At 43.6% G+C, this 24255-nt stretch overlaps 1 protein-coding gene across 6 annotated transcripts in view; it reads left to right on the top strand.

The window, feature by feature from the left end:
- clasp2 (cytoplasmic linker associated protein 2) overlaps window positions 1-24255 on the top strand; it is a 51721-nt gene that overhangs the window by 8055 nt on the left and 19411 nt on the right. For all 6 annotated transcript variants that reach the window (XM_080484989.1, XM_080484987.1, XM_080484990.1 and 3 more), the window contains exons 4-18: window positions 892-983; window positions 2433-2508; window positions 3973-4070; window positions 7802-7872; window positions 17192-17329; window positions 19922-19995; window positions 20135-20227; window positions 20310-20455; window positions 21146-21281; window positions 21366-21436; window positions 21609-21668; window positions 21795-21872; window positions 22072-22239; window positions 22628-22668; window positions 23060-23212. In XM_080484989.1, coding sequence (XP_080341115.1) covers window positions 892-983; window positions 2433-2508; window positions 3973-4070; window positions 7802-7872; window positions 17192-17329; window positions 19922-19995; window positions 20135-20227; window positions 20310-20455; window positions 21146-21281; window positions 21366-21436; window positions 21609-21668; window positions 21795-21872; window positions 22072-22239; window positions 22628-22668; window positions 23060-23212 — 1495 coding nt within the window. The remainder of the gene's footprint in view (window positions 1-891; window positions 984-2432; window positions 2509-3972; window positions 4071-7801; window positions 7873-17191; window positions 17330-19921; window positions 19996-20134; window positions 20228-20309; window positions 20456-21145; window positions 21282-21365; window positions 21437-21608; window positions 21669-21794; window positions 21873-22071; window positions 22240-22627; window positions 22669-23059; window positions 23213-24255) is intronic.

The raw sequence follows: 24255 nt of genomic DNA, 5'->3' as shown, positions 1-24255 counted from the left end.
AACATGACAGATACTACACCTCCTCAAACCTTCAGCAGTATTGCACCACCTGAGGAAATTTTGAGCTCTAAAAGTACCAGCAGCCTGAACATGTAGTAGGGGACGGTTACCCGATTAGCTTTGGACAGATCACAAAGCAAACATGATTCTGGATTATTTATCGATCATTTTTGCCAGCCACAGTTTACATTGTACGAAGCAGCAGCATTATAATAGAGTGCCTATTCTAAGTTTGTGCCATTTTGAAGATGTAACATGTTTTGATATGCATGGACAATTTCAGTATAAATCTTAGAAATTTATATGTGTCAAATTGACCATCAGCTTAACCTTTAAATAGTTTATAATTCTGTTTCAAGTTCAGGAACTGAGAGCAATGACAGCAATTTAAACTCCCCACTGTGAATGTTATTGTTTGTTTTAGCTCCCTCTACTGGGTATTAAAGGAACCACCGAGCCACAGTTCCGTTTTGTTTTCTTTGTACGCATCCCTCATGCATATCGTTGTCATCACCTGTGTAACTTTCTATCACCCATGTAATAGCCTGGAATCAGAGTCTACATCTGCTTGTTCCTACTGACGGTCTCTCTCTCTCTCTCTCTCTCTCTCTCTCTCTCTCTCTCTCTCTCTCTCTCTCTCTCTCTCTCTCTCTCTCTCTCTCTCTCTCTCTCTCTCTCTCTCTCTCTCTCTCTCTCTCTCTCTCTCTCTCTCTCTCTCTCTCTCTCTCTCTCTCTCTCTCTCTCTCTCTCTCTCTCTCTCTCTCTCTCTCTCTCTCTCTCTCTCTCTCTCTCTCTCTCTCTCTCTCTCTCTCTCTCTCTCTCTCTCTCTCTCTCTCTCTCTCTCTCTCTCTCTCTCTCTCTTTTTTCGGTGATTCACTGTCCTTCATCCAGTATGTTTGGGAAAGGCTGATTCCTGGTTTCAAACACAAGAACTTCCGCAGTCGAGAAGGAATCTGCCTTTGTCTCAGTGCCACGCTCAGCAGGTGAGTTACTTCTCCTTCTCAACTTGCATCACTTCCAGAGAGAAACGCAAAGGTTTAGCCCACACATGCTCTTTGCTTTTCATTCACAACTGGAGGGTGGTTGGAGAAAAAAGGAAAAGTTTCCAGTCACAAGGCGGCTCACATTGATTGGAGATGACAGAAAGGCAACATAACGCAAAAACCTGTTACAACAAAGACATGCACGCTTAGATCATATAGAAACACAGAAGTTGGGGTTTGGTATAAAAACAGAAAAGGCTGTGTCTATCTGGCCTTGTATTACAGTGCAAGAGTGGTGCTGGGTAATAACATCTTGGGACATTTTTGACCCATCAGTATCAACTAAGCATTGGTTAAAGGCCACGTTGTGTGGATTTCCTCAAGACTACTTCCTGTTGGATAACACAGCCTAGGCACAAAGCACCAATCATCTAAATCGGCTTCCAACAGACATCAATGCAACTGGGCCCTTCCGGCATGTGATGGAACTCAAGTTTCACATATTGAATGATGCTATCATGTCTGTATGACCATAATTCCCAAGTAATGGTTCCAAGCCGTCTTCAGGTAAAATCATGTGCGTCCAACCTGTTATTGGTAATGTTGTGGGTAGTGAGTGTACAGTGTTAGAAATCGGCCCACACTGTTGTTAAACATATTCACTCCATGTTGGTGGAAGTTCACACACAATAATGTAACCACCACTTTCCCCATGACCTGGTTGTTTGTTGAAGGAACACATGTCCTCTGTGTCCAGGATTAATCCCCTTTAACAGTTTGAGTGACTCTGTAGAGTTGGGGCACGTGAAACCAGCACTTTTGTCACCTGATACCACACTCTCCAGACAGACACATTTCTTTAGATATTTATAAGGCAGACGTATGATTGCACTCACACGTCTATCCTTGTTCTATTCCATTTAATGCTCACAGGGGCATTAAAGAAACATTGTGCGGATGCACATGTGACTAAACAGATGCTTGTTTGATGCAGCTTGTTTGACAGCAGTTAGAAGCTCTGTGGCTCGGCCTGGACTATATTTTCCATCTCGAGTTTACACACACACACACACACACACACACACACACACACACACACACACACACACACACACACACACACACACAGCAAATCTAGGCTGTTAGGTTCTCCGTGCTAATTTTAGCGTCTTTTTGCTAATGGAAAGTGACGCTGTTGTGGTAAATGCTGAGCTGCTACCTGATAGTAAAGCCAAAGATGGCTGCTGTACAAACTCGGTCAACCATTAAGAGTAAACTGAGTGGGGGGAAAAACAACACAGCTCCGTAATGAGCTGCTCCTGGGTTTTCACATATTTGCACAGTGTTTATTGTTTGTAGTCCACATGGCTCAGTGCCGTCCAGATTGATGCAGTAAATACCACTTTGACTTTTTTTAACCTCTTTGACTTTTTTCTGTGTCTCTTTCAGGTTTGGAGCTCATCCACTGAGCCTTAGTAAAATTGTTCCTCATCTTTGCTCTTTGACTGGAGACCAAAACCCACAGGTAAAAGATAGATTTCTCCAGCAGTTTTAATACAAAATCAACATGACGGTATTTCTGTTTTTACTGAAATTTCCTCTTGTATCCAGTTCAGAAATTATTGTGCAAATTGAATTTTCCAACATTATTTTATTATTTCCCAAATGAACATGGAGAACATGCATATTTCTATAATGGATAATGGGACTTGGCAGGGCCACCAGCTGTGCAGTTATGTGTCAGGTTGTCCTCAAATGAAGCGTCTTCTGGACTTGCTTTATCGTGCATAGATCACCTGCGCTGGGTTTGGGCTATGATATAGTGTATTATTCACATTGGGTGTAATAGAAAGGCCACGCAAACCTGGGGAGAAAATGGTTCCCTGGGATGTTACTTGATTGCTTGTTGGTGTGCGGCCGCTGCTGACATGACAAGAATCACCACATCCTCTTAAGTCGAGGCTTTGCAGTCCAGCAGGCCTGCTCTTACAGTCACTTTGTCGGGTGGAAATCCCACAGCATGCTGTGCCTCCTGCACCAGTGGTACAGTTGCATCCTTTGGTGACATGTAACAGTCACAGTTGCCCTCAAATACCTTGAGCTTCTCAACACCTAGTCAGCACCCGAGCTCCCCGAAAGAGCTTCCTTTTTATGATTGATTAGTTGTTGTTGTTTTTTAAACCGTGCACAAACTAAGGTTTGCCATCATATTTTGAACAGAGTAGTAGATATCAATCCATGTTTTCATTGCTATAAATTGGTGACAGAAATATTCATGAAATGCAGCCTCTGACTGGGCATAGTTGTTTTTTTTCCCCCTGTTACCCTAAAGCTTCATATGGGGTTTAATCTCCCGGCGTCCTCGGTATGTTGGCAGGCCAACCCTTAGATTATTACTGTTATTAGTGAAAAGATGGTCTGTAGCCCCCAGCCCCCTCCAAGCTTTACCGCTGAATCATGGCCACCAACACCCAGTTGTTAATCCACATGGCAGCGCGCAGCTCTAAATGTGTGCATGTCACGATGTGTGTTGTGAGAAAGACGGGGGAAAGGAAAGAAGGCTGCTTTAACCTCCCGCTGAGTTGCACCCCAAAGCTGAAATCTGCTTCTGTGTTCTACCCAATGATTATCTACCCACATGCTGTCCTGACCAATCAAACGGTCTCAACATGCCCGCCCACCCTCGGATGCTAAGAGTCACTTTATGTGCATCCCACCATCCAATCCCAGCAGTGTTCACAACATAGGTAGCAAATCAGATGTCTCTCATGGGAAGGGGACAATGTAGGTCTTGAAAGTTTTACATTTCTTAAAGTCCCTTTGTGTTTATAACGATTGGCTGGATAAATAAACTTAATCTTATTGAAATTACTATTAAAAATACACATAGCATTTTTGCATACCTGGTAAATCACAGGGCCAGTAGTGTAGAAGCTTGTTTTGTGTGTTTCGATTTTCTTTTCACTTCATTGTTGTGTTCTCTGTGTAGGTACGTGAAGCCTCCCTAACAACACTTGTAGATGTTTATCGCCACGTTGGAGAGAAGGTCAGAGCAGACCTGGGAAAGAGAGGACTTCCAGCTGCACGGTGAGTTTGTGGGCCTTTGTTTGTTATTGAGGAGCGCTCGCTTTTATTTTTATAGCTGGTAGTAATTTTGTGTGTGTGTGTGTGTGTGTGTGTGTGTGTGTGTGTGTGTGTGTGCGCGCGTGTGTGTGTGTGTGTGTGTGTGTGTGTGTGTGTGTGTGTGTGTGTGTGTGTGTGTGTGTGTGTGTGTGTGTGTGTGTGTGTGTGTGTGTGTGTGTGTGTGTGTGTGTGTGTGTGTGTGTGTGTGTGTGTGTGTGTGTGTGTGTGTGTGTGTGTGTGTGTGTGTGTGTGTGTGTGTGTGTGTGTGTGTGTGCATTTGTGTGGAGGGTCTGTGGGTCTCATGGCCTTGGCACTCGGTCTGTTCCAGGCCACACCATGCACCACTCTGCCCTTCACACACACAGAGGCACTTTCATCCAGAGCACAATGCTGACTGACTGGGAGGAGGTCGGGAGGGGGTGATCGGGGTACAAAAGCGGGGTGGAGGGTGGGGGAGTAACAGAATTGGAAGAAAACTAGAGAAAGTGTGTGTGTGTCTATGCGTGTGTGTTCGAGCCAACTGAAGAAGTCCATTGAGTGGTTTCATCCTTCTTTGGTCGTCGTGGTTACATTTTTGGGGTCGAGGGTTATTCTAAGCACACAGTAACCCCCCCACCTCCACTACCACCCCCCAGTTTCCTTTTTTTCTCCAGTCGAGGAGATTGTTGTGTGCTGACTGCTCAGCATGAGTCTTACGTCTGTGAATGCTGGCTGCATCCATGTGTCATGTGTTGCGCATATTAAGCCGGTCTGTCTCCAGTGTAAACACGCTGTCTGAAGGTGTGGGATTTATTATTATTAACCTGTGCCAATATTTCATAATGTAATACAATTACTACAGATGAGTTGCAGTAGCGTGCAGCCTCAGTGAAAAATGATAAATTCTATACATTTGCAGTTCCAAGAGTTGGACCGCTCCTAACTGGAATCATAACTACTAAGCCTCAAAAATAGACTAAAAGCATCACTGGGATCATTTTGCTCGGTTGTGTGAGCATCTGAGTATGTTTGTGTTAGTATATGGTTGCAGCTTGGAATGCACCGCCACAGCCAGGCCTCGCTAACTGGATCATATATCAACTCTGTAAAGCAGCGTTCAATGGATAGAAAGATAGGCTTTACCCGGTAATAAGAAAAGTATAGAACCGAGAAATAAAAGAGTGAAAGACAGAAACTTTGAAAGGTGACTCACCCTAGCAGTACTGCTTTTTGTACACAGAAATAGAATAGCGTGAAAGACATTAAAATGCAGACACTAACCAGAGAGACAGAACTACCATTTCAACTCAACACAGATAAGACATCTTGATTTGCTTGACAGATACCAGTGCTATTATATTTACAAATGACATACATGTAAAGAGCTTTCTGCTTGCTACTTCATTTCATGAACCACAAACCGTATATTGTTTGTGCTTTCAATGAAAATGTGATTATTCTTGCGTCTGGTATTTGTAGGTAATTACACTTTAATGCAGGTCAAGACAAAAGTCAGATTTTTTCCTTCAATGTATTATGTTGCACAGAGCAATACCACCAATGGACAGAATAATCTCTTCAAAATATAAAAGAAACATGCTGTGAATATAGTGATTCAAATGTGGAGGAGTTTAAGATATCAACAGATAGCAAATGCACCCAGATATGCCTCTTTTTTGTAATGCTAATGAATTTTATTACCAAATAATTGAGATAATTTAAAAACAATTTAGGGCCCGTGTCAAGTTATCCTGCTCAAAACGTACCTGTACACATATTGTTTATTCTAGTAAGACTAATTATACAACTGAACATGGTGACCTCTGACTGTCAGTCAAATGGGTTCATGTGTTTTCTCATTGTACTTCACAGCGCAGTTCAAAATGATGGTTACCAGTGTTGGACGTTACAAAGTGTTTTTATTCAAAGCAGGACTTTTATTGACAGAACTAATGATAAAATCCATTCCTTCATGTCCACAGAGACACGATGCTTATTTCTATTTGTACATTTTTAATAGTAACAAAGCAGAGTACAGTTTGATCGTGAGTCTTGTCAGACATGTCAACAGACAATTACCATTTGACAACAGTCTCCTGTATGTAGGTCAAATGTGGGTTGAATTAGCATCCTGTGGTACACTTTCACATGCATATTTCTGGTTTGCATGAGAATTGAATCAATGCAGTGGTGAGAATCATCCCTCTTGGGTGATGACTGCTGGGTGGCTGTTCCTCAATGGCAGCCAATTAGCCACAGCGTGAAAATGGAAAATGTTGTTCTCAAAATATGAATTGTAGGCGATCGGGGTGAGAAAGAGAGACGTGGAGGGGGAGAAGTATCCTTGCTCTCTGTCTGCTGTGAGCTTCATGGCCCCTCCCCCTCCGATGAGGATGTGTGTGTGTGTGTGTGTGTGTGTGTGTGTGTGTGTGTGTGTGTGTGTGTCTGAATATGGGAGGGAGGTTATGTAAAGGGTAACTGAATCTCTTCGTTGCCTGTCACACAATCTGGCCCACTTCACCCGCTCCTTTTCCATACAAACACACTTAATATGCTGAGATTTAACGCTGTGTATTTCTGTGGAGATTTCTCAGTGGGTGGGTGTGTGTGTGTGTGCGCTCAGCATACAGTACGTACACACGACAATAGGTGGTGCTTCGTTGCACGTAGCAGGCTTTGGTCTCTCGCTCGCTCTCTCTCTTTCTCTCTTGCACACCCTCCCTCCCTCTCTTCCCTTCTTCTTCCCTCTCTTCCTCCCCTCCTCTCAGAGCCATTGCACCATGTTGGATACAAAGAGCTGAGGGGAGCTGAGGACCAGTGTGTGTCACTAGCATGGGAGCTAATGCAACGTTGCGCAGCAACGCAGCAGCCTATTAATCAGTCCGCTGGGAAGTGCTGAGGAGAATAAGCATTGAAGACAAACTGCTAGATCATTTTTTTTAAACCATCTCGAGACGCAAAATGCTAATGAAAGCGAGGGAACCAAGTGACAAAGCTGCACGGCTGAGGGGCCAGTTGCAACGCTAATCGTCACTTACCAAGATCTGCTAAGCTGTCTGCTGGTTGTGGACCAGCAACCAGACACCACAAGACAGAGTCTGACACACAGAGGTCGGTGTGTATGCTTCTGCTTCTTGCGTGCTGATATTCATAGATCACCTTTTTTTACAAGGAGACATGCGGGCATGTTATTGAACATGTGACATTGTGCCATTGTTGTGTTTTCTTGTCACACAAGATCAGATTTATTACACACTGCTCAGCGGATAGGATTTGTGTAACACTTTTTATATTGGTATGCTCTGTCGGTATATTGCGTTCAGTCTTTGCGTTGTCCGTGAGCAGCCACATGGAGTCACATGACTGTGCAGATTGGACCTGTGTGTTTGTGTATACGATGCCGAGCAGCATGTTGCCATGTTGCTACTGCAGCTTCAGCAGTGTGACCGCTCTAATAGACACACCCACACATCGACAGACAGACGGGCGGGCAGGCTGTCCACATGTTCCTGTTGATGATAATGCCACTTGAGATTCAACATTCGCGGCACCTTTTTTTCTCTCCGGGTCAAAGCTGAAGGATATTTGGGCGTGTGTCCATCTGTGTATGCCTAGATCGATTGGATCAGTAATTTGGTTTCATTCAGGCCTGCAGTCACAATTATTAAAATTGATGACGTCTGTTTTGCCCTAACCTTGCTTTTCTCTTTCCGCAGGTTACAGACTGTATTTTCCCGTTTTGATGAAGCTTTGAATTCAGGCAACATGGCTCTCAGTCCGGGTCACGGTCAGTGCTATTTCTCATTAATTTTCCTTCATCCGCATTTGTGTTTGACTCCCAAGTTGTGTCTTGATGGGTTGTTGGTGTGTTTTTATAGCACACCAACTGTGTGCGCGCGCGTGCGTGTTTAAATCTGCATCTGCTCTTTTGGTTGTTTTAGTTTGTTGCCATGAGCTCATGTAAGAGCACCTAACAAGATTAATGGTTTAGTGTGTCTTTGTGTGTGTGCAGGTTTCTGACAATCAGACCTGAGGTAAAGGCTACTACTACTACTACTGCTGCTCAGTTTTCTTAGCTGTCCAGAAGTCGCATGGGCTATAGATCTCCGACTGCCTCAGACTATAGAGAACCAGAATTAGAACTTCAAATCTTACAGGAATGCTTTAGATTGTACTACTATATCAAAAATTTACTCTGTCTCTTCCTATAGAAGTGCTGTACCTGTAGAATTGTATTTGTCAGCAGAAATTCAAGGTTTATACACCTATGAAATGCTCATACACACATCATTTCAAGCAATAGAGAGATATTTCACTCATGATATCAGATGACCTAGTATTTTTTTCATTTTCAGGATTTTAAAATTGTCCTAATATTGACACTCATGCAGATGTATAAATTAAGAAGGGCTTTTTGGGGAGTCGATGCATTGAAAGCTTCGGTCCGAGTAACATTTATTGGAGATTCATTCATAATGAGCACAAAGGAATCTCCTTTGCCAGTTGACAGGCAATCAGTGACAAATTGAGTCATTGGTCAGTAAGATTTCTGTCTACTTTAGTGACTTTGAATTTAAAAACAATTACAGTAAAGTATAAAGATATGTTTTGAGAAAATAGGTTTTTAATAGCGGATGCCACCTATTTGATGCCAGACCTGCACTCCATACTTGATTTCCATCTAATTCATAGCAAATCTTGACTCAGTCGTGAAGTAATCTAATTAATTTAGTTTTATTTCTTTAGTGCCAAATACAACACAGTCAACTCGAGGCACTTTTATAGAGAAAAACCCAACAATTCCACATGAGCAAGCATAAGCCATGGCGGAAAGGAACAACTCTCTGAGGACACTGACAACTTGGGGTTCATTATTTCTTGAAGTAGTGCATTTTAAATGATGGGTTTTACTAGTGTGAATTTAAAACAAAAAAAATCACGAATAAATCTAATTAAAGCCAAACTTTAGGTTTGAATGAAATGTAAGTATGAGATTGTGCTCTCCTTCAGGTCAGTAGGGTCTCTCTCTTGGTGTCTTGCTGAGGTTTGTCATTGGATGATCGTACATTTAGGCAGGTATGTCACTCAATCTAATCTTCCAATAGCAGCTGCAGTGGTTGGTACTTGATAGGCAGTTGCGCCATGTTTACTTGACATGAGAAAGCGCTCATGGCGTACAGTACGTACAGCTGTCTGATGGCTGTGAAGGAAGGAAGGGTTATATTCAAACCATCTCCCTCTCCCTCTGGGTCATTTGTTTGAAGCGTTTTGTTTCCAAAAGCTGGAAAAACATGTGTAGAAACAGAACTATCCCAGTGATGCTGAATAAAACATGGTTGTTGTTTAATAGTAGAGGTGAAATGGGACACAAAACAGATTGCGTCATGCTTTTCAGTCCCACCTCAGCAGCCGTGACTGTCGTCGTCAGCTGCTTTTAAACACCCTCGCCTAAACACAGCCAGCTCTTTGTTTCCTCTCACCGCAACGCTGGGATTTAGGAAAGACGACGAGCTGAATCTTTATGCCACTCATGCCCTTTAGACGATGACTGCAAATTCAATAATTTATCCATCAATCCATCCATCTTCTTTGCTGCTTTATCTAACTTAGGACAGCGAGGCACTAAATCCAATCCTATCTTATTATGAATGACGGCAGACTACATCATGGACAGGTCACCAGTTCACCACAGGACAAATACAGACAACCACACACAGTCATACCTGCAGACAACGTTAGAGTCACTGTTACCCTCAAACGTGTGTTCTTGTACTATAAGAGGAAATCCCAGTACCCAGAGGGAACCTATGCACAGGGAGAACATTCAAACTCTTTACTGAAGCTCCAACCTGGATTTGAAGAGTGATAATCACTATTCCACCATCCATGACAGATTTTCAGATTAACGTGTCATATTTTTAAGAATTCCCACACTTCTTCCATAATAAACCCATATTTATGAGTCACTGGATATCTGGTGTGATTGGTCAAAATTGACCACAAATTCAATGTTTTTTTGTAATTATCTCAAGAAAGGCAGCATGATTGTAGAAGGAATACGGTTAGACTTTGCAATTAATCCTCTGTTGGTATGCGTGCTGAACCATGGGGGTTGATCCGTACAGATTGTCTGCAATCCGTTCCACTGCTCCTAATAAGGCACGCCACGATCATCGGCAACACCTGTTCTCCACAACAAGTGATTTGTAGCTCGCTTGGTTCCTTCAAAACTGCTGCAACTTGCAATATTAGTGTCTCTTCTTCAGTTTCTCGTCATCATAAAAAACCGAACATGTGGCTTTTATGAATATTTTTGACGACCTGGAAGATGCGCAGGTACCAATCACCAGAGTAAACATGAAGAGGAAGTGACTGCAGCTGCTCACCATTGTGAACCCTGGCTGCACGCGCTGCTGTTTGGCCTTGCTGCAGTTTCGAGTGTACTTAAGCTGCTTTCTTGTGCACGGGCACCGACGATTTATCATGCCGCGGAGGGTCATTCAGATTCTCCCGTCTAACTCCTGTCAAATGTGGGTACATTTACTATAATCTTACTAAAATACTCAAATTATTAAAGCATGGTTTGTCAAAACAACCATCCATAATGGAAAGAGTAGAGCACTTCAAGGTAGTTTACTGAAGCTTTGCTCCTTTCATCCATCCATTCATCTTCTGCACTGCTTTGTGCAACGTAAGGTTGTGGGAGGTTCAGCCGATTTCAGCAGAATATGAGCGAAAGCAGGGTTAACACACCTTAGATGCATTGTATGATTTATACAGAGCATTTGTCTAACTGTCCTGTGAATGTGTTCAAGCAAATTTACCAGAAAATGGCCGCAATTAAATTTAATGATCATTGTCTGGTCTTTTTCTGTCCACCCAAATTCATCTGCTAAGTACACACGAGTTCTCAAGTCGCTCCCACACCACATTGCTTTCAGGGCGCTCTTGGCGTTTACTTTAAAGTGTTTGAGGCAGCTGTTGCTGCGAGAGGAGAATCGCAGGAGGAGGGAGGGCAACGGATCAAGGGAGGAAGCTGACAGAGATCTCTGGCAGTAGCCGAGTCAGAGCGCTGTGCCTATCACTGCCTATCCCTGATTCATCCCGACACAGACAGAGAGAGATTGAACAAATGAGGGGGGGGGGGGGCAATAGAGTGCAAAACAAAGGCACGTACTGGAGAACAGAGGGACAGAGGCAGAGATACAAAGACAACAGGGACTTTACCCATGGCTTTAACTATGGCAGTTGGGGACGATGGCATTGGTTTGTGTGTCTGGATGTGTGTTTAATCTCATCTGGCTACGGATGCTGGCACTCAGACAAACGCCTCAGCATATGGTTTTAGATTGAAATCAGCTTAAACTTCAAGCACTTTCACCCCGACTGCTTTGGCTCAGGCAGAGGCTGCATCTGCCTGAGTGAGAGAACAAACTGGGTGTCCTGAAATGTCTCCATTACCAAGTATGTCGCTGAACTGAAATAAAAACACACACGTATAAACATGAATGTAGTCATTCTCTTATCTTCAGCGGACTTCATATAAGGAAGACGAGGGGTATGTGGGAGGGATGTTTGTGCAGTTATGACTTGTTGCCCGAGGCCTCTCTTGAACCCAGGGTATCAGTCACGGTTACATGGTGGGGTGTGCACACAAGCCAACAAGGGGCTCAAAGTAAACATTTAATAAAACTTCACTCTGTTTTTTTTTTTTTTAAACGATCAGATTCCTTCAGTTGAACCAGTCTGGTAAAGAACAGCACTTTTTCTTTTTTCCTTTAAAATAGCTTCTTCTCTTTTTCTCGCCGGCCTTTAGCAGCCAAGCCAACACTGCATTGAGAGCCCTATGTGGGTGTGTGTTCAGGGTGGGAGGCCAAAATAATATCTAATAATGACATCTGAATAGTTACACTAAAAGGTTTGGCTCACGCCACAGTCTGAGGTTTATCTTAGGATAGATTGTTTTTTTTTCTCCATTGTAACCTTGTCTGTGAGCTCGGAGAATCTCAGAAATCCTCAAACACATTTTTGGAATCACAGATGACTGACACTCTGAACTGACCGTGAACGCCTCTCAAAAAATGCTTCCGAACGAGTTGCTCTCGCCAAATGACTCCAACACATGGCGTTATTTATTTTTATTTTTTTAGACTTCCAAAAGAGTATTTTCAGTTTATTTGGTGCCATGAAAAATCACTTACAATAGAGGGAAATGCCTGAATTCCTTCTCATTTAGGTAATTTTCAAACCTTAAGATATACGTTAGAATAATGATATGAAACTTTCTTTTTCACATTATTTAGAATCACATCAGCGCCTGTTAAAATAATAATAAATGACCTGTGACACAGGCTGAGGTCCTTCATATAACCCCCGTTTATTGTGTGTAGAGCGGTGTTTGTACGTGAGAAAGTAAAGCACGTCCGTGCTGCATTTACACTTCATGTTGTCTGGCCCGGGCTGAAGATGTGCTTGTCTGAAGACAAAAACACACACACATACCATGAGAGCACAGGGATATTTGGTGCCTTGCTAACCGACTGTCAGCAGCAGCTTCCATTGCTTGCACAGTACCTCAGTGTTGACAGGACACACACAAACACACACACACACTCATTCACCCAGTCTTGCAGACATGCTCATTCTGCTTCAGTGCATCGCCGGCTCTGCGAAGGGAAGCGTGACCCTGTTTCCAGGCTAGACTCGTTGCTATAGCAAAGCTTCCCTCTGAATATTATGGGTTATCCCTTTCCGCGACTTGGAGTTGGGACTCAAATTATACCTGTGTGTGTGTGCATGTGTGTCTGTCTTGGTTTAATGAGATCATTTTCCCAGAGCTGAGCTGGAAATGGAGCAGTCGTCTCTCCTGTCAGAAGACTCAGGCCTAAACCTCGAATGTGTGTCTCGGTCCTTTTACCCTCGTCTTTTTCTTGGTCTTTTGTCCTTCATTGAAACATCTACTCGTCCATAGCTGCAGACGAAATTGATTTAATTTTTTTTAATAACCATAGCAAGAAGTCATTTTACTCCTTTCCTGGTTTCAATTTGTTGCCAGTTTTCTTCTCCTTTCACTTTGCTTTATAAGCTTTTCAATCTGAGTTGGAAAAAGCTGACTTGTGCATGATTTGCTCGTGTTATGCTGTCACCAGTTTATTTTGGAAGATGGAGCAGTTTGGGTCTCTGCACCGCTGCTCATGTTCTTCTTTCCACTTGTAGTCCTTCTCATCTGAGCGCCACACAGTGTCCACATAGTTTCTTTGTCTCAACTTTTGCGGCGCTTCACTGTCAGATGGTCCAGAGCAGGAATCTGTAACATAACCTGTATACATGTTTGACTCAAACGTGCGGCAGCCTAATAACCAGTACGTGAAGACTTGGTATGGGTCAAAGCCGTCTATTAAAGAATGGGCAATGTTGGGAAAATCAGCCAAATGATCCTCTACTCTGAACGCCTCACTCTGCATAGAAACCTGAGACAGTGTTTGATTTAAACAGTTACATTTGGGGAGGTAATTCAGCGTGAAACTTTAACGTGCTATTTTTTTGGGTAGATAAATTACACCCTGGAACTCTTTTTGATTAGAAAACCAGCAGGGCACTCCTGTGTTTTCAGGGTTTCTGAGTGATGGAGAGCAACTGCTTGGTTAGTCTAGAATCGGTGCTGCCACCATGTGGTTGAAACCGAGTAAATAAAAAAAGTAGCAGTTTAATTGGAATAAAATGTTTTATTATTGTATTTGTCAATTTTGTGCAAGATTCACAGACATTACAGAGAAATATTCCCATATCTACACAGGCTGCTTTAATTAATTAAACTTGTGAGCAAGTATGTTTGAGTAAGGCATCTTCAGTCCTACTTTTGTATTCTTTTCTTTTCTTTTCAGAAGGCAATGCCAGTTCATGTGTTTTCTTCCACACTCTCCATGTCTACCTGTTTGTGCCTGAGTATTGGTGTTTGAACTGCTCAGGGCTCGGCAAACTGTTGTTTTGCTCCCTGCTTGAGTAGAAGTGCATTGATTTGTCTTCAACTTGACCTAATGAGGATTCATCAGTTTTATTTTGACCATTCATCTGCTCTTCTCTCTTGTGCCAAACCTGCGAAATCGAGAAAGGAGGGAATCTCGGCCTGCAGTTTCCATGGTAACGCTGCCTGGTACATGGTGGCGCTGATATCTCACGCTGGTTTAGTCTGTGTGGTCATATTTTGGACAGTGTGGTTGTGTCCACAGTGATTTATTGCACCTAAACAATCGGCTTATCTTTACATCAGTCCTGATAGAATGAACTTTACATGAAGTATGATGATACACGGTGAATCCAGCTGTTGATCCCACTAAACATCGGTATTGCTGCTCCATTCAGTAGAGAAGCTGGTCTGCACAGGTTGCTATAGTAACAGGATGTGTGCAACCAGTTCTCCACAAGGATTTGCTCTCGCAGTCTTCCTTTTCATCTCTCTCTCTCTCTCTCTCTCTCTCTCTCTCTCTCTCTCTCTCTCTCCCTCTCCCTCTCCCTCTCTCTGTGCTCTGCCCTTCACCCAGAGACATTTACTCCCTTGAGGTCTGACTAGACAGAAGCAAGAGATGCGAATCATGCTAACAGCAATGCTAATCAATGCTAAAACCCTTGATGCCTGACTGAGTGTTGCTAATGGAGCCCTGGGTTTGGTCACAAAGCAATTACATTCACCAAACCAGTATCTGATGGTGTGAATTCATTCAATTGTCCTTCTAATCACATTAATCTGTAAACATTGCTGCTTTTTTTTGCACAAGACCTTGTTAGATAATGGCAATGACATTGTATAGGATCGACATTTGCAGTGTGATGCTTCTTTATTTTTCAAATGGAGACTATAAAGGCAAATTATTAGATTATATCGTGTGTTTTTTTTTAATGCTGACTCAGTTTAAGTGGTGGGCTCAGAGAAGTGAATAATATATACTGAAAAATGAAGGAATTAAAAAAAAGAGATAAAATCTGTCAAGTGTTTGGTTTCAGTTTTCTGAATCACTTCCCTTCAGTCTATTTGATCTTTTAGTTGGTATTCTACCCGCTGGACAGAAAAATACCTGGCTTCAGGACAGGACTGACACAGCTCTACTGATCTAAGGTTGTAGACTGTAGTCGTGTACAATAATCAATCAGCATGCACTGCCGTATGTTATACACACCGAAACATAAAAAGTTTGACGAACCAACATTAACAAGAATGAGGCCAGATATTTGCTGGCATGGCGACCCTTGTCAAAGCATCACATAAAAGTCTGTCTTTTCTGCGGCTGGTTGTTCATACAGGGACTTTATATAAACACAACACCAGTCACACAACAGCTCTCCATTTGTGGCCTCAGCCGACCGTATCTCAGGGGCTTTTCACCCTGACCAACAATAGGAATAAAGCTTTGACTTGAATTACTAAATTTGTGAAACCCAGAAAGGGATTAAATATTATTTGTATGCACTTGCACTCACTGACAATTTACTGCTTCTGTAGAGCTAAATTATATCATGCGTTAACTTCAAACAGCTACAACCATGTCACTGTCCACACACTCGCTGCCTGCACTGTGTGTGACAGAATAGGAGGGTCAAGGCCTCAGATGGTGGGGTGTGGTTTACCCCCCCTACCGTCCTAATCACCCACCCCACCCCCCACCCTCCCCCACACCTCTGATCATCGCTTCATTATCCTTTGTTCCTTTGTGTTTGTGGAGAGGCTGAGTACACAGATGTATTTTTGCCTCACAGGTGAAATGTAACTCCATGTCGAGGGCTTGTTGAAAATAGTGTTTGAGAGTGAGGGGCTGGGGTTTGTGTTGTCACTTGGAATTGGTTTCGGTAAGCTGGTCTGGCAGGGACACGGGGGGAGCGCTGTTAATATTCCTGGGGTGTCTGCCTGCCTGCCTGCCTGTGTGTGTCTCCCTTTTCTCTCCCATCACGCACACACATTCATAGTCCTGCCTCCGCACTGGCTGCAACACCATGATGTCACCTTCCATCTGATTGGCTGCGAGGCTGCTGAGAGAAAGAGGAGAGAGGGAGGGATAGAAGATAGAGAGGAGTGCAAGAAAATGCCGGCACTCGTATGGGTGGAGGGGTATTCGGACAGCGGTGTGGGGTGCGTCCGTGAGCGCAGCCCGGGCCACACAATGAAGCGTATGTGAGGTACGCGCACCTGTTTTAGGGGTGCATCTCGGAGAAGAGGGGTCACCTCCAGTACCACGCCCTCCCAGAAGCATGAGGCGGCTTATCTGCGAGCGGATCTGTGACTGTGAGTGCAGGATGGACCTGGGCGTGTTGCTGTGTCTTGTGTGTTTTGTAAATGTCAGTTCCCAACCGGCGACGTTGGTGCCTTTACGTGTCCACTTGACCTCCCCAGGACCGTGACAGGCCACCCAATGCCATTAGAAAAGCTCATGTGTACACAACATGCATGTTATTGATTTTGCACGTTGGGTCTGATTGCACGTAGGTGAGTTGATGTACGAGTCGAGGTGTAGGGTGGTGGCTTTGGCGCATTTCTTCACGGCTGGTTGTCGGAGCGACCAGAGCGCAACTGCATTGCAATGCCAACAGTTTGATTTCCACAATCGACTTGTGCAAAAGTCTGCGTGTGTGTGTGTATTTGTGTGTGTATGTGTGTCTCCATTCTCACATATCATCCACCACAAGTGTGTTGCAGGTCAATACACGTTCTAATTGTTTCACTATTGTTGCATTTGTATCTGAAGTTTCATTGCTGGCTTTCTGCTCGTGGTCAGTCTCTGGAGAGCTCGGTCAGTCTCCAGTTGGACATCTTGTTGAGCTGTGTTTCTGGCATTTGAAAGTAATCCTTTATGTGTGTGGGTTTGCGTTTTTACCTCTTTTTCATTGACGGTTGTGTAATTAGTATTGATTTACAGATTTCTGGCTTGGCTCATCTGCAGACTACAAGACACTTTGTGCTTCGCTTTAATGCTTTCATTTCTGAAGTGTGTTGTTTTATAAAAGATGTGCTGGTTAACATTAAAGAGCAATGCAAATCTTTTAAATTTTTCTTTTTTTGTAGTCTGTCTTCAGTGTTTCTTTCTGTTAACACTTTGTTCTCTGTTGACTTCTTACAGATCGCAGTTTCGAGGACGATGACAGCGTGGATGGCAGCCGCTCGTCGTCCCAGGCTGCCTTCAAGGTTCCCAAAGTTCCCAAGAAGCCCGCAGACTCCTCTGCTGCGCGCAGGCCCAGCGCCACCGGAGGCAAGCTCGGTATGCAACTCGATTTTAGAATGAACACACACACACTGAGTGAAGGTGCACTTTGCTCATGTGTTGCATCCAAATACACATTTCTGTGGAATTGCAGGTTTTTATGGTTCAATTTATGAACTCAGCTTGTGTCTTTACAGTTCAGGCAATAACCTTTCAGGAAATACTAATAATATTTTCCAATTTCAAACCACATATATTTTACACAAATTACACAATTGCATTTTACTAAAACATGGTTTTATTGGGATCTATAGTTGAAATAGGCCCCACCCTTATGCTTATGTGTATTTTGGTTTTTCAATTTGGTCTGAATAAATAAACAATGAAAGTAACACATTTTACCCACATTGTTTCAACATGGCTTTGAAAGGAAAAACATTACACTTACTAAACTTTGCTTCCCTGAGAAACAGATCAGGCTTTTGTAGAATCTCAGGGTGGCCCCCAAAAAGGCTTTGAAACAGGATGCGATGTTCCTAGCGTATTGACTGATGACGTTATTGCAAGAAATGAAAGACGTGAATAAGCGTCCTACAATTTTAATTTGCAGTCGCTCTGCATAGCTTCAGCAGCCTGATGTATTTGTGTCCGATATGTTCATCAGTTTCTTATCAGTCAACTCAGGGCTTCAGCAATACTTCCTTCTGAAATACCTTCTATCATTTTGCCTTTCATCCACTGAGCCTCCTCTTGTATCTGCCTCATCTTCCTCTTGGTGAAAGACACGAACATGCAGTGGAGTGTCCCTGCATGCTGATCCGTCTTCTGCCAGCAGTGTTTCACATACAGTTATAGGTTTGTTTTACAAATGAGCACTCAGTCCTCATGCTTCACCGCGTTGGTGGGAAACACAAAACCGTGATGTCTTGTCATTTAGATCATTACATTCCTATTGATTATAGAGTGGCTGGTGTGAGGCCACAGGAAGGGCATGCTGGGTATTATTTAGACATGGAACCACAGCTATATTGGGCGTTTATTAACATCAGTCTGCTATTGATGACTTGTCATGTCAAGTGCTTGCTTGCAGCTCTGTCCCTGCTGTAGCTTTAGCACCATGCTAACACAGCAGCTGATGCTCTGATGCGGGATGAGCAGTATTGAATTGCATTTTGGTTTGCATGTTTCTCAGTTTTCTTCATGTTATCTGAGCGCAGTTTTTGTGATTGCTTTATTGTCTGCATTTGCATTTAGATGACTGCACGCCCACACACTCCGGCACACCAATAAGGCTTTACTCAGTCAGATGACCGATATCTCAGTTCGCCAATTCACAGCATCAGAAAGCTGCCAGGCACGACACATTCAAAGGTGTATCTGAAAGAATTCTGGTGCTGAAGTGAAATTTCTCTCAGAAGCTGACATGCTTGTGCAGGTCAGTTTTCCTCACTCTCCTAGTTATCTATCAAAATGCCTCTTATCTAGTTACTGAAGTACCTAAATGTCAGTCAGGCAGCCTGCATCAATCCCCTGAACCAGCAATAAGTATAATTAAAAATGGTGATGGGGTGCAGTTAGGTTGCATTCATTGCCGGGGTTTCTCCTTGCTAAGGGAATAGCGCCTCCGGCTAGCCAGCGGGCTTGCGTCGATGTTCCTCTGCTGTCCGAGGGCCCTGTAGAGTTTGGACATGTCATGTCTTTGTGGTGCAGCCTGATATGGAAACCAACCTGAGGGAATAATAGCGAAAGGGATACATTTCTACTGCATCTCTCCCTCTTTATGCCCTGTTTTCCTCTTCCTCCTCCTCCTCCTCATCCTCCATGTTTTATTGCTGCAGTCCAGCTTCCTTTTTCTCCTGTGAATATCCACCAACTCCCTCATTTAGCTGTTTTAATGTTCTTATCCTCCAGTCTCCTCTCAGCTTGCTGATTTGCTTGACTCTTTTTTTTTTTTCCTCTTCCTGCCTCTGTCTTTCTTCTTTCTTTCTTTGATCCTTCTCAATATTGTTCGCTCCCCCTGTGAGGAGTTATGGGAGGTGTGGTCTACAGAGCATCCAGCCCCTGGAGAGTTGGGATTGACATGCCCATTACTGCCAGGAAGTCCATTAGAAGCATGGTCTGCTCCTGTTGCACACTTCTCTGTGTATCTATGTCTTTATGTGTGTATTTAGTTCAATCAAAATCACAAGACCAGTCAGAAAACGAATCCAGCTCTTCCACCCAGCAGTCACATTAATAGCATTTACTGAAGTAAAAAGGATTTTCATTTGGAGAATTTCAGAATAGGGACATTTCTTGTATTTTAAAATTGCCCCATGTCTCTCACCCTTAGAGTGGAAGATTGTTTCTGTTTCATGTGCAAAAGTGTAGTATTGACGAGCTGTAACCACTTATCAATACATAGTCAAGTGCTTATAGATTGCAGTTGTTTGTGGCCGTCCACTAGAACATTGATGGTTTTAAAATTGCTCTATTATTTGTTGCTTGTTTGTTATTTGTGTAGATCGACTGTCTCTGAGCTCAACAGCCACAAACATCAAATGGTCATCTTGACCAGGTCCACCTGCTCTCATGTGCCTGGTTGCCACCAATTGATTTTATATATCACTGAAATATAGCATCAGCTGTTTTTTTTTCTCTCCCCCTCAGTGTCCAAGGACAGCGCCGGGGCAGTTGATGAAGAGGATTTCATTAAAGCCTTCACGGATGTCCCGACTGTCCAGGTACAATACACAGAGGAGCTTAATGGCAGATAATCATACACCCTCATCCCATCATTAATCATTTAATTGAACTGTGAAAGCCATCAGACGGTCTTATCATCATTATCCATGTCGCTCTCGTCTTTCACTGTTTCTACAGATCTACTCATCAAGAGATCTCGAAGACAACCTGAATAAAATCCGTGAGATTTGCTCCGATGACAAACATGACTGGGACCAGAGAGCCAACGCTGTCAGTACATTTCCCCTAGTTTCAGTGTTACATAAGCGACCAAAACAGGCGCTCAAGTGACACTTTTCCTATTTTTGAACAGATGAAGAAAGTCCGTTCACTGCTGGTGGCAGGCGCAACCACCTACGACTGTTTTTACCAGCACCTACGGCTACTAGATGGAGCTTTTAAACTGTCGGCGAAAGACCTGCGCTCGCAAGTGGTCCGAGAGGCCTGCATCACTGTGGCGTAAGTGTCGAGTACTGATACACTCCTTTTTTGGGAGGAATATGTTCTGTGTTAGCCAGTAAACACCAGATGATAAATTCCAAGCAGGGCTGTGCTGTCATGGCGTTTTGCCAGATGCATTTATGTTATGATGTAATACGATTACATGGCTTAATAGTGTGATGTTTCTGATGCAAAACAACATGGAGCAAGTCCAAGAGCACAGAATGAACACAAACATCTTTTGCCGAGTTTTATCATCATTTTGCTGGTTTAGGTCTGAGAGACAATTGAGGACACTTCAGTGTTGACATTTGCTATTTTGAATTTTATTAAAGGACAAGTCAAAATGTGTCATTCAACTGTTGGTTTTGAAAAACTTTGAGTTTTGTAAGTAGAAGTGAGAAAAATACTCTTCCATCCATTCCAGAGTTTTACATGTAAACAATAAAGAAATGTGTCAGAGTCCTGCAGAAGCCGGCATTTCTGATCTACTGGTTTCCATGGTTACCATTGGCCGCCTTTTGACTGCAGTTGCTGTGTTACAGCCATTGTTGAAAATGAAAGGGGAATAAAAGAAATATCCATACTCATAGATGAAGCCCTGTTTGCAGCTCAAGACTGAGAAGTGTGGTTGTTTTTGAAGTTTATGTGAGTCTAAAGAAGTCCAGTTTCATCTGTGGTTTTCTACTCACTGGCCTCTTCTTGCAGCTACCTCTCATCGGTGTTGGGGAACAAGTTTGACCACGGAGCGGAGGCCATCGTTCCCGTCCTCTTCAACCTCATCCCCAATTGTGCCAAAGTCATGGCCATGTCCGGCGTCTCGGCTATCCGCATTATAATACGGGTGAGAGTGGATCCTCTTGTTTTGACTCCTTGAGGCCCCGCCCTTTTTGTTTCTCTGACTCAATCCCGCTCGTTCTCTCCGCAGCACACGCACGTCCCCAGGCTCATCCCCCTGATAACCAGCAACTGCACATCCAAGTCTGTGGCTGTGAGGAGGTGAGACTCATCAAGTCGATACGATTGTTACTACAGTGCGACTAAAGCAGAGTGCAATAAAACGCAGCTCTCAAGCTGATAACGGCTCTAAGATCATAAAATGCTGGTGTTGACGCTATTAAGTATGTTTTCTGTGATGATGAAGTGGATAAAAGTGATGTGTTATCCCCAGGCGCTGTTATGATTTCTTAGAACTTCTGCTGCAAGAATGGCAAACCCACTCTCTAGAAAGGTGAGCGCCGACTTCTGCGTAGAAGAGCTGTCTCATAAAGGCATAACTGCTGGATTGTCATTTATAATGTGTTTCAAATCCGCTTGTAACTGTTGTCACTGTGCAACTATTTTCATGTTGTCTCAGGCACACAGCGGTTCTGGTTGAGAGTATCAAAAAGGGAATTCGAGATGCTGACTCAGAGGCCAGAGTCGAGGCCCGCAAGTAAGACAAACACACCCTCAGTCGCTCACTTTTCTGGAGATTATATTATGTGGATCGCAAGTGGAGTTGAATTCCTCACCATCCTTTTGTATTCTTTGTCAATCCCTTTATCCTGGTTGTTTTCTCCATCCATCATTTTTGACATTCCTCTTATTGCTCCCTTTTCCTCTCTACTTTTCTCCTCCACCGTCTCATTCAGGGCCTACTGGGGTCTGAGGAACCACTTCCCAGCAGAAACCGACGCTCTTTACAACTCCTTAGAGTCGTCATACCAGAGGACACTTCAGTCCTGCCTGAAGAGCTCTGGCAGTGTGGCCTCTCTTCCCCAGAGTGACCGCTCTTCATCTTCTTCTCAAGAAAGCCTCAAGTAATGACCCCTCTCTAGTACTGCGTTCCATATAGGCCTCTCCTCTTCAGTTGGCTATGAAATGCATTGGACTTTTACCGGTTCAGTTGGACATTATTAGGTGTCATCTTGTCAACTCCATAGCTCAGTAGAATTAAGGTGAACCTCAGTGTTAAAAAAGCAACACAAAGTAGTATTTGAACTATTTTGTATTCGTCATTTATGCACTCCTTTAAAATATATGTTAGACGTTGTGCAATTCAGGTTAATCAGTCCCTGTGTTTGTTTTTTTTTATATATTATTTATAGAAATTTGCTAAAACAGATGGGACCACGTGTGTTTTTTTATTACGTGTTTGTTTGTGTTGTTGGTGCTGACCTACTTTTCTTTGTTTTGCTTTGTTTCCAGTCGACCGCTGTCTTCGAAATGGTCAGCAACTCCAGGGCGAGGTGAGTCAAACCCACACATTCACACTGCTAGCAGCCAACACATGCAAGTGTTTCCAACACATAACCTCGTGTTCACTCTCTGAAGACACACACACGCACACACACGCACACACACGCACACTGAGGTCCTACAAAAGCCATTTCCCATCATTTCATCTGCCTGTTGTCCAGCCCTGAACAGCCACATCCCATTTGTTTTGTTTTGTTTGTTTGGTTTTTGTGTCACAGCACATCTGTGCACATACACGTGTGCACACGTGTCTAGCTGTCTGTTTCCTGTACGGTATCAATATTGTGTTTGTGTCGTATGGTGCCTGCATGTGATTGTGTTGTATTTATATATCCCATCACGCCCCATCCCTTCTCCGACACACTCGTCCTGCCCCGCCAGTCCCCGCGGGTTCAAAGGGTGGGTTGTCATCGGCAGCCCTACAGCGTTCCCGTAGTGACGTGGACGTAAACGCAGCAGCAGTTGCTAAGCACCGGCACGTCGGACAAACCAGGGGAGCGGGGCGTCTGCCCCCTGGCTCCTACTCGTCATTGGGTAAGGGCCCTGCCAGTCCAGTCAGATGACTAATCCCAACAGTGCAGACTGCAGTCAGCATGCAATAAACAGGAAGACGAGATGAGACGTCCTCCCGAGGAGTCTGATCAGATCGGCACAGAGGTCGAGCTTTTACAGTCTGAAGAACTGAGCCTCCTTCTGTAACTCAGCCTGCAAGGATGGACCGACACACTCACACACTTTGACGCTTGTACTGGCTCCTCTCCTCTCCTCTCCTCTCCTCTCCTCTCCTCTCCTCTCCTCTGCTCATTCGCCTCTTGTTGTGCTTTGGTCTGATATTCTCTGTGCACGTTGAGATGAATATCGTCCTCTCCGTCAGCTCGTTTCCTGTGTCCCCATGTCCATCCCTACACCTGCACGGTTCTCTGTTCAACAGATGTAATGTTACTAATGCACACTGTGCTCCTTTCTTCTCTTGTTTCCCTTCTTTCTGCCCTCTGCCCACCTTTATTTACATTTGTTTTTCCCTTTTTATAAATTTGTGTTTCCCATTTCTTTTCTTTTCCTCTTTCAATATTCTGAATCGTTTTTCTTTCCCTTTTTCCCCTGTTTCTTCTATACATCATTTCTGCACACTTTTGTTTTTATGTCTTGTCATTTCCCTCCTTTCTTTCCTCCACCGTCTCCCTCTCTCTTTTCCTCTCTCTATCTCTCTCTCTCTCTCTCTCCCTCTCTCTCTCTCTCTGCTACTAAAGATGATGCCTCTGATAAAACGGATGGTAAGATCATCTCACTCTGCTTCTTCTCTTTTCTTTTCCCTTCCTCACTTCATTCCAGCTCACGTGAACTCCGTTATTGCAGCGTGTGGCCACAGCGCCCCCTGCTGTCACCATCATGTTTAACCTTCATTAGTATCGCATTGCCTCTCATTGCATTCTAAATCAAATATTCACACATTTTAATTCATATTTTGCTTTATTACATTTAAGATGCAAGTAGTCTCACCATGTACTCCATAAAACTGCATTATGAAGGATTTATTTTTATACGCAGGGTGTTTAGCCTTGAGCAATAACCAAATA

The sequence above is a fragment of the Lipophrys pholis genome (assembly GCF_963383615.2).
Source record: "Lipophrys pholis genome assembly, chromosome: 17".
In the NCBI taxonomy this organism is placed as follows: Eukaryota; Metazoa; Chordata; class Actinopteri; order Blenniiformes; family Blenniidae; genus Lipophrys; species Lipophrys pholis.
This window is presented reverse-complemented; position numbering and strand designations above follow the sequence as displayed.